We start from the raw sequence: 10,130 nt of genomic DNA, 5'->3' as shown, positions 1-10,130 counted from the left end.
GGTTTTCTAGTGGGTTTTTATTGGAGAAAAGAGTCTCATGGACTTTCCTGCCCAGGCTGGCTTTGAACCGTGATCCTCAGATCTCAGCCTCCTGAGTAGCTAGGATGACAGGCGTGAGCCACCGGTGCCCGGCTCATGATCTCCTTTTTGCTCAAGGTTAATGCTCTACCAGTTGAGCTACAGCTCCCTTTTGCCTTTTTCTCTGGTAGTTCATTGGAGATAAGAGTCTTATGGACTTTCTTGCTTGGGTTGGCTTCAAACCATGATCTGCAGATCTTAGTCTCCTGAGTAGCTAGGGTTATAGGTGTAAGCTACCAGTGCCTGGCAGGAGAGGGTTTTTAAAAAAAATATTTTGTTATTACCTCAATTCCATTGCTTGTTATTGGTCCATTAAGATTAAAAAAAATCTTTCTAGGTCAATTTTGGTAGATGATATGTGTCTAGAAATCCACCCATTCTAGAATTTCCAATTTATTTGGAATATACCTTTTCAAAATACTCGCTCATGATCATCTGGATTTCACTAGTATCTGAGAAGAAAAGGGAACTTCTCCACACCAATGTGCTAAGTAGGCTGTCTGGTTAGACTGCAGTTCTGCTTGGTACTGAGACCAGGGTTCATTATGTTTTCTGAGTCTCTTGTTCTCTCTTCAGTCTCTGCCTTCTGCAGGTATGCTTACTTCTTACTTTTCCTCTCTGTTAGTATTAGTTTTGCCCCCCCCCTTTTCACTGCGGGTCCTGGGCCTTGAAGTCTGGGCCTGGGCGCTGTCCCTGAGCTCCCTTTGCTCAAGGCTAGCACTCTACCACTTGAGCCACAGCACCACTTCTGGCTTTTTTTTCTGTGGTTAATTGAAGAGTCTCAAGGATTTTCCTACCTGAACTGACTTCAAACTGCCATCCTCAGATCTCAGCTCCTGAGTAGCTAGGATTATGGCCAGGCTGGGCTCATGGTCCACCTGCCTGAAAATTCTGTTATTCTTATAAGATTATCCGTTCACAACTGAAACTTCAGTACTTTCCTGCTGTCACCCACTTGCAGGTGAACTGCCACCAGCTCTTGCGCCCTGTCCGCTGGAGATGCCAGTGACCGTAGCTGCCTTTAGTCTGCTGTCTTCTGGCCACTTTCACCTGGGATCTTCATATATTTTATTTTATTTAATTTTTTGGGTCCAGTTGTGGGGCCTGAACTCTGGACCTGGGCACTGTCCCTCAGCTCTTCAGCTCAAGGCTAGCGCTCTACCACTTGAGTCACAGCGCCACTTCTGGCTTTTTTTCTTCATATATTTTTAACTCACAGGTTCTTATTATAGCACACTTTTCTTTCTACTCTCTCCCTCCCCCGCCCCCCAATTGTCAGTACTTGTGTTTGAACCCAGGGCTTACACTTGCTAAGGTCTACTACTTGAACTGTAACCCAGTCATGCTTTTTGTTGGTTATTTTGGAGAGGGCGTCTAGAGGGCTTGTCTGCAGAGGTTAGCCTTGAAATGCCCTCCTCTGAGCTCAGCCTCCCAAGTGAGCTACCTGAACCCATCATACATCACATTTCTTTTTTTAAAATTTAAATTTTATTGTAAAGGTGACATACAGAGGGATCACAGCTATGTGAGTCAGGTAATGAGTACATTTCTTGTCCAACGGTGTCATTCCCTCCCTCATTTTCTCTCAGTTTTTCCCCTTCCAACTCCCCTCCCCACCAATTTGTATAGTTCATTTCCAACATAGTGTCTAGTGAGTATCACTGCGGCATTGGTCCCCCTTGATTCCCCTTCCACTCCCCAAATCAGACAAACTTATACAAGCGAAGGTACAGACACCTCAGACTATGACAAAGGGAATAAACCAAAGGACATAAAGAAAAATAACTGAAAACAGTACAATAAAAAAAATCTCTTGTTGGAGGGGCTGGGAAGGTGGCTCAGTGGTAGAATGCTTGCCTTGCATGCATGAGGCCCTGGGTTCGATTCCTCAGCACCACATAAGCAAATAGAAAAAAGCCGGAAGTGGCGTTGTGGCTCAGTGGTAGAGCGCTAGCCTTGAGCTGAAGAGCTGAGGGACAGTGCCCAGACCCAGAGTTCAGGCCCCACAACTGAACCCCCCCCCAAAAAAAGAGAAAAATCTCTTGTTGGAGTTAATTTCTATAAACATTATTTTATACGGTCATATGCACATAGCCATTGAGCTGTTGTAATCCTTTCCTAAGAATTTTCTCCTTGATTCTCATTGTGTAAATGTTTAGAGTGCTATTTAATTATTTCCAAGTGCAATTATTTGTCTTTTACTATCCATTGGATTATCTTGTAGATTTATAGACACATTCTAGTTATTACAAATGAGAGAAACCATGTAGCCTATGTTCTTTAGGTCTGGCTTACTTTTTCCTAAGTCTTTCCATTTCCTTATGAATGGAGCAATGTCATTCTTTCTGAAGGAAGCATAGAACTCCATTGTATGTGTGTGTGTGTGTGTGTGTATGTGTACATTTTCTTGCTCCATCCACTGAGGATGGCTTGATTCCATATCTTAGCTATGGTACACAATACTGCAATGAACATGGTTGTGCTGGTGGCTTTAGTGCAGCCTGGTTTGTAGTCATTTGGATAAATGTCCAAGGGTGGGAGTTCTGGGTCACAGGGAAGCTCTTGGAAAAAATTATAGTAAGCAAAGTAAGCCAGACTCAGAGATGATGAAGGTTAACTGCACCAAGAAGACAAAATAATTCAAAATTTGTATGCACTTTGATTTAACCTTAAAATGTGCAAAGCAAAATAGTAAGAGAGGATTTTATAGCACAGTGACACAGACTAAACAAATATACTCTGGGTGGTTGTCATGATAGGAATGAGTCTGGAGTGTGAAACAGCCGTGAAGTTACGGGAGAGAACCTTGCACTGATGAACGGCAATGTGCAGGTAAGGAAGCACTTGATTAACTAAGTTAACTCAGTTGCTGCCTCATCTCCAGAAAGAAGGAAAAAGCAGAAAGCCCAGACATGGGCATGCTGTCTATTGATTAGATCTCTCCAGCTCTCAGTAAGAGCCATTCGTATTTCTGGGAAAGGCAGACCTCTGGGTTTGTGCATTCAGCACTTGCTGGAACCCTTCCACCTGTCCTGGAGACCCCTCCAATGAGCTGGTCGAGGGCTTCAGGGTCTCCATGTAGCCTGTCTATGCTGGCTGGCAGAGGGAGCATGTGTAGTTGGGGCAGGGACTGGCAGACTTCATGTGGCTGGGGGAGTGACCCTGGGGAGGAACTTTCTTGGAGGTCTACACTGAACTTTCCAGGCCAGGACATCTGGTGTCCAGGTGGGGAGCTGCTCCTAGTTGGGTGCTAAGTCTCCTGGCAGAAGAGACCACAAGAGCTAGGAGCTTCCCTCTGCTCGTGGCTGACCTCACTCCTCGGGGAAGACCTGGGTCTCTTGGTCTGAGCCCCTCTTTGCCCTTGGATGCCTTAGCTCGGAGCAGGGCTGGGCAGGGAAGGAACTGCGGCTTCCATTCTGTGTGCAGAGCACCTAGACCGGCTGGCTCTGGCCCTCAGGAGCATCCAGTGCTTCGGACAAGCTTGGACAGTGCCTCACGGATGTCGCGGTTCCTCAGGCAATAGATGATAGGGTTGAGCAGGGGGGTCACAACGGAGTAGACCACGGACACCAGCTTGTTGAGGTCAAAGGAGCTGATGGCGTGAGGCCGTGCGTACATGAAGGTGGTGGTGGTGTAGAAGATGAGGACTACCACCAGATGAGAGGCACAGGTGGAGAAGGCCTTCCGGCGGCCGGCCCCTCCCGGAATCCTCAGCACCGTGGCCAGGATGCGCGTGTAGGAGACAGCTGTCACCAGCAGGGAGGTGGCTAGCACTGCCAGGGCTGCCACGAAGTCCAGCATCTCGACGGCAGTGGTGTCTGAGCAGGAGAGCTGCAGCAGGGGTGACACGTCACAGAAGAAGTGATTGAGGACATTGGGGCCACAGAACTTCAGTCGGGAGATGAGAGCTATGGACACAAAGGAGGCCAGGAAGCCGCCAAGCCAGGCACTGAGGGCCAGCAGAAGGCAGAGCCTCGAGTCCATGATGGCCTGGTAGTGCAGTGGGCGGCAGATGGCGAGGTACCGGTCACAGGCCATGGTGGCCAGGAGGAAGCACTCCGAGGAGCCGAGGGAGAGGAAGAGGAACAGCTGGGTGAGGCAGCCTGAGAGGGATATGGTCCGCACCCCTGCCAGGAGCCCGGCCAGCAGCCGGGGAACCGTGACGGTGGTGTAGAAGGTCTCCAGCACCGACAGGTTGGCCAGGAAGAAGTACATGGGTGTGTGCAGCCGACGGCTGGCCCCGACAGCACCCACGACGACCAGGTTCTCCAGGACAGTCATGGCGTAGACGGCGAGGAACAATCCAGACAGCAGCCCTTGCAGGTGGCACAGCTCTGGGAAGTCCAGGAGGATGAATTCAGTCACCGAGGTATCGCCGGAGTGGTTCACGGCCAGTTTTGGCCAGGGAGGCCACTTCTGAGCAGCCTGGGAGGTGAGAAGAGGTGCGGCATGTGACTGGGTCCGGCCCAGCTCCCTGGGGCTGTCCCTGTCCCAGAGGTCTCCCCCCCACCCCATGGCTCCCAGGGCTGTCCAGGCTCACCGCAGGGAGGGGACAGCAGTGCCCCAGGGCTGTCCAGGCTCACCGCAGGGAGGGGACGGCAGTGCTCCCAGTGCCCTGCTGACTTGCATACTGCCCAGAGCTAAGCCCGCCCAGGGGCTCAGCGTCTGAACACACCAGCGCAAGCAGACACAGCCCTCTGGGCACACAGTCACCTCTCCGTCAGACGCACAACCCTTACTGCCCCAACACACAGGTCCCCCCAGGCAACACACATTGAGACAGAGATGTACCCAGATGCGCACAGGTATACTGCAGGTGCACACACAGAGCTCCAGATCAACCGTGCTTCTGGGTGTGCTTCCCAGGTGTGGTGAACCCTGATCATCTGCCTCCATCTCTGCTTTGTAATTAGAACAGTCTTCTGCATCAGGGAGGTCAGGGCAAGAGACTTCTACCAACCACTGGGCCACTACAGAGCAAGGGAAGGGGCTTAGCCAGGCCTGTCTCCAGCACAACACAGCCTCCAGCTGGAGGTTCGGAAGCAGCAGAGGGGCCATGGGAGAATGGGTGGATGGCATCTACTGGAGCCACAGGTGGGCTATGTAGCTTGGGAATTTGGGGATTTTGTGCCAGGACACACCTGCACCTGGGAGTTTGAGGACAGCCCGGCAGAGTGTGCGGGGCACCCTGAGTGCGGGACAGAGGCCGAGGGAGGGTCCCCCACAGCCTGTCCCACCTCCCCAGCCCCCCCAGTCCATCCAGCCTCCCCAGCCCCTCACAGCCCGTCCAGCCTCCCCCCTTCCTCCCATAGCCCGTCCTGCCTCCCCAGCCCCCCCACAGCCCATCCCACCTCCCCCCTTCGCCCCCACAGCCCGCCCCACCTCCCCGGCCCCTCTCCCAGCCCCTGTTCACACTACAGCTCTGGACCCTACAAGCAGGGGAGGTCTGCATGCCCACCATTCTCTGCCATGCTCCTCAGGGTTGAACCCCTCCTCCCTCCGGCTGCTTTGAATCTCGGAGATGGTATGACTCCCAGACAGCGCCCGCCAGCTTAGCAGCACAGGGGCTTCAGGGAGAGCTCGGGGCTGCGCCGGGGCTGCCAGCAGGCTCAGAGCTGGTCTCATCCCTCTGTGGTGGGCAGGAGCTCAGCTGGTCCTAGCTCAGGACAGGAGCTGGGAGACAGTCCGCAGACCCCTTCCGGAGCCCAGGGATGTGCAGCAGGGCAGCAACGCCTCAGAAGAGGCTCAGCCTGCGGGGCCGCGGGCTTGGGTGGGAGGCGAGGGCTCAGGGCCAGACAGCGCATGCTCCAGCCAGTCTGAGTCTGGCCCGTCTGTGGGCTGGGATGGGGTCAGGGACACCGGTGCTTCAGGGCTGTGGAGCCCCAGGCCCAGGGACCTGCAGGGTGGGCTGGCCAGCCAGGCATGCAGAGTGGTGGGGGTCTGGAAAGACACTGTTCTCAAGGCCTTGCTCCAGCCTCTGGGCAGAGGGCAGCCCCCCCAGAGGAGGGCTCCGCTGATCTCTGAGTCTCTGAGCGGCTGTGAAGGAGGTGCTCTGTGTGGTGCCAGGCCTGCCCGAGGCGCTCTGCGTGGTGCCAGGCCTGTCCGAGGCGCTCTGCGTGGTGCCAGGCCTGCCTGGCCTCGCTGGTGTTTATCCCTCTCTTTCTGTGACCTGCCCGCCCCTGTTGTCTGCACCCTAGTCTGCAGACTAATTGCTCTCAGGACAATTTGTGGGGGCTCCTGGGGGAGCCCGTGGGTCTGGGGGGAATTGTGGGAGGACGCCCCGCTTCTCTGAAGGCAGGAGGACTCTCTGGGCCCCGACGGTGCCCCACATGGGGATAGTCCGCAGCCCGCACCCACTCAGGGCCCACGCCTGGGATTCTCCTGTTGCAGAGAACAGAGCATGGCCAGTTTTGGTTGCATTTGGACTTTATGACGCAGGGTCCCCGTCACGTCCTATATTGCTTCCCAGGTCTTGCTGCTTATGGCACTAAGATACTTACTCTTCTGGGCAGCTGCCTCTTTCTGTACCTAAGAATGACCCTAAGGAGTGGCCACCAAACAGCTGGATTGTTCCGCTGGTGCTGTGGTGGTTAGCGTCTCAGCATCTCAGTGCGGTTTCAGCTGCATGGCGGAACGTTGTCCTGAATCCATACTTGGGAGAGGAGATGCTGGGGTTGAGCTCGGTGTGAACGTTAAAGGAAAATGCCAGACTCCTTCCCCGAAGTGGCCAAAGTAAGGTCACATCTTTGCCCTTTCTAGCAGGTGATGCGGCAAATTCTTAACCTTTGCTGAATTTGTGTGTGGGGAGGAAATTTGAGCATCTCATTGTAGTGATTTCTGTGTTCCTGCCTCTCTTGCTGCGTGGGATCTGCCTGTTTTGTGCTTGTCTTTGCTACTTTCTCCCAAATACTGTAATTTTCACGGATCAATTTTAGTTCATGCCTGTAATCTTAGTTACTCAGGAGGTTGAGATCTGAGGATCAAGTTGGAAGACAGCCTGACAGAAAAGTCCGTGTGAGACTCTTTTTTTTGTTTTTGTTTTTGGTTGATCATGGGGCCTAAACTCTGGGCCTGGTCACTATCCCTCAGCTCTTTGGCTCAAGGCGAACACTCTACCACTGAGCCACTTTCCCAGCCCGCTCCCTCCCCTGTGAGACTCTTATCTTCAATTAACCACTCAAAAAACTGGAAGTGGGCCGGGTGCCAGTGGCTCATGCCTGTAATCCTAGCTACTCAAGAGGCTGAGATCTAAGGATCATGGTTCAAAGCCAGTCCAGGCAGGAAAAGTCTGTGAGACTCCTATCTCCAATAAACTACTAGAAAACCGGACGTGGTGCTGTGGCTCAAGTGGTAGAGTGCTCACCTTGAACTGAAGAGTTGAGGGACAGCGCCCAGGCCCAGAGTTCTAGCCCTATGACCGACAAAAACAACAACAACAACAACAAACCTGGAAGTGGCGCTGTGGCTCAAAGTGGTAGAGTGCTAGCCTTGAGCAAAATGAGCTCAGAGATATTGCCCACACCCTGAGTTCAGGCCCAATGACCAACAATAAATAAAAAATAAAAATATAATTTTCTAAACCCTTCTTGGAGATATACTTTCCTAGTGGCTTGCACGTATCCTGAGTTGTGACCAGCGTGCTCCTCGAGACAGAGCTTCCTCCATGTAAGATGTGACCAGCGTGCTCCTCGAGACACAGCTTCCTCCATGTAAGATTTGACCAGCGTGCTCCTCGAGACACGGCTTCCTCCATGTAAGATGTGGCCAGCGTGTTCCTCAAGACACGGCTTCCTCCATGTAAGATGTGGCCAGCGTGCTCCTCGAGACACGGCTTCCTCCATGTAAGATGTGGCCAGCGTGCTCATCCAGACACAGCTTCCTCCATGTAAGATTTCACCAGTGTGCTCCTCAAGACACGGCTTCCTCCATGTAAGATGTGGCCAGCTGCTCATCCAGACACACCTTCCTCCATGTAAGTTGTGACCAGCGTGCTTCTCGAGACACGGCTTCCTCCATGTAAGATGGCACATATCCTGTGTGTGTGTCATGCTCTCTTCCTGGCAGCCTGGCTCTCCACTCCCAGCTTCCAGCACCTTGGCTGTGATTCTGTCATGGAGCTTAGTTTTGTTTGCTCTGGCACTCACTGTTTTGTTTCTGTCTCTGACTTCTGATCAGCGTCGTTTTGAGACACACCCAGGTCAGGACTCTGCCTGTGCTCACATTGGGTTTTCTCTGGAAAGCCCGTCTCCCCTTCATTTACTTACAAGGATCCGAGCTGCCTCGACTCTCTGGCTTTTGGCTCCATCTCAAATCATGGCTCTGCCCTGGGTGTGACCAGAATCGCAGGCGGCCAGCCAGGATGGCTGTGGGCTTGCCTGCGCATTGCCGGGTTGGCATGGCTGTCCCTCACTCCTGATGACTAGTCTGGAAAGTCACTCTTCATTTATCAGTTATTTCTCTTCTGGCCAGCAAATCCTGCTACTTAAGGGACCAGCCTTGACAGAAAATGCGAAGGGACAGCGCCCAAGTCTGAGTTCAAACCCCAGTACCCGCACAAAAAAATAAAATTAAAAAATGAAGGTGGGGATGTAGATTAGTATAACTGTTATGGAAACCAGTATGGAGACCCATCCAAAAAAAGTAGAAAAATGTACCCCAGAAACATCGGTTCTGGACATAAATGGAGTTAGAGCTGTGAGGTGACATCTCTCCAGCCCTCTGGACATAAATGGAGTTAGAACTGTGAGGTGACATCTCTCCAGCCCTCTGGACATAAATGGAGTTAGACCTGTGAGGTGACATCTCTCCAGCCCTCTGGACATAAATGGAGTTAGAGCTGTGAGGTGACATCTCTCCAGCCCTGTGCTCATTGCAGCCGTATCCACTTTAGCCGTAGACGAACAACTGAAATGTCCTTTGATAGGTGAGTGGGTAAGGGTTTGATGATAGATTTGCATAGTTTATAACATCCAAGAGAAGAGGCTTGCTTTGGCTTCTGCTCCTGGATACTCTAGTCTAAGACAAGCAGTTCCTTACTGGTGTGGCGCGGTGGGAGTGTGAGCGTCTACACCATGCCCGAACAGATGCAGCTGATGTGATGTTGTTGTTGATGAGGACGGTGGTGAGAGAGTTCAGCGGCATTAAAGGCCAAATCCTGTCACCTGCATTTCCACTTATATATGGAATAACATAAGCAAGACACAGAGAAAACTTTAGGATCCCACATAGTGAAATTCATAGAGGCAGAGAGTAACATAGTGGTGGTCATGATGTTGGTTAAAGTGTGCAAAGTTACAGTTATGCAAGGTGAATAACTTCAGTAGGACAACAATTAGCAGCATTATAGTTATTCTTTTTTTTATTGTGAACATACTGTACAGAGGGGTTACAATTACATGGACAGGATAATGCATACATTTCTTATCAAGCATTGTAGCCTCCTCCTTTGTTTACCCTTCCCATCCCTTCCCAGCCTCCCCCGCCCCCAGCATTATAGTTATTCTTGTAACTTGCTTAAAGATCACAAGCTGAAGCTCAGCAAACACTGCATGTGGAGGCAATGGCTGTGCTAAGTGGTCTGTTTATTGTGATTGAGGTAGGAGTGATAGATGAGGTGACAGAAATGGAAAACAGTAACTATTAAAAGGGTCAGATTAAAAAATAAGAGCCAAGAAATAAGTCTGAAAAATTATTAGAATAGCAAGAAATTTAATCAAGTACTCAAGAGCGTACAAACTCACGCTTTCCCTCTCTCCACACCCTCTCTTTTAGACGTTAGAATACCCTTATGTCATCTTGGGTCTAAGGCCTGATTTCTATTTGCATTTGTGAGTGTGAGTAAGAAGATAAACAAGAAGAAGATACACAAGTCATTATGATCTCTGGATGGAAGGCTATCCCAGCCCTTTGTCTCCAGGCCTGAGCGATAAAGTCAAAACTGGGCAACAGAGGCATTGCCAGTAACCACACGTGCACTGAAGGTCCAGGTCTAGCAGTAACCACACGTGCACTGAAGGTCCAGGTCTAGCAGTAACCACACGTGCACTGAAGGT

At 51.4% G+C, this 10,130-nt stretch overlaps 1 protein-coding gene across 1 annotated transcript; it reads right to left on the bottom strand.

Moving 5' to 3' along the window:
• Nucleotides 1-3,531: 3,531 nt before the first annotated feature.
• On the bottom strand, nt 3,532-9,219 carry LOC106000242 (olfactory receptor 226-like). Its single transcript, XM_013035488.1, has 2 exons — nt 9,115-9,219; nt 3,532-4,503 (listed from the first exon to the last, which is right to left on the bottom strand). Exons 1-2 carry the CDS (start codon nt 9,217-9,219, stop codon nt 3,532-3,534), a joined length of 1,077 nt encoding a protein of 358 aa, XP_012890942.1.
• Between the last annotated feature and the right edge of the window lie 911 nt (nt 9,220-10,130).

Source organism: Dipodomys ordii, unplaced genomic scaffold, assembly GCF_000151885.1.
Source record: "Dipodomys ordii isolate 6190 unplaced genomic scaffold, Dord_2.0 Scaffold213, whole genome shotgun sequence".
Taxonomy (NCBI): domain Eukaryota; kingdom Metazoa; phylum Chordata; class Mammalia; order Rodentia; family Heteromyidae; genus Dipodomys; species Dipodomys ordii.
Note: the sequence above shows the minus strand (reverse complement) of the source record. Positions and strands in the feature narration are given on the sequence as shown.

What these genes read in the sequence shown, in the direction of transcription:
- LOC106000242 (XM_013035488.1), bottom strand. Translation starts at nt 9,219, where the DNA reads ATGCCGCTGAACTCTCTCACCACCGTCCTCATCAACAACAACATCACA. An exon ending in ACTCCCACCGCGCCACACCA is followed by an intron (nt 4,504 to 9,114) that starts GTAAGGAACTGC and finishes CTCACCTCCCAG; the next exon opens with GCTGCTCAGAAGTGGCCTCC.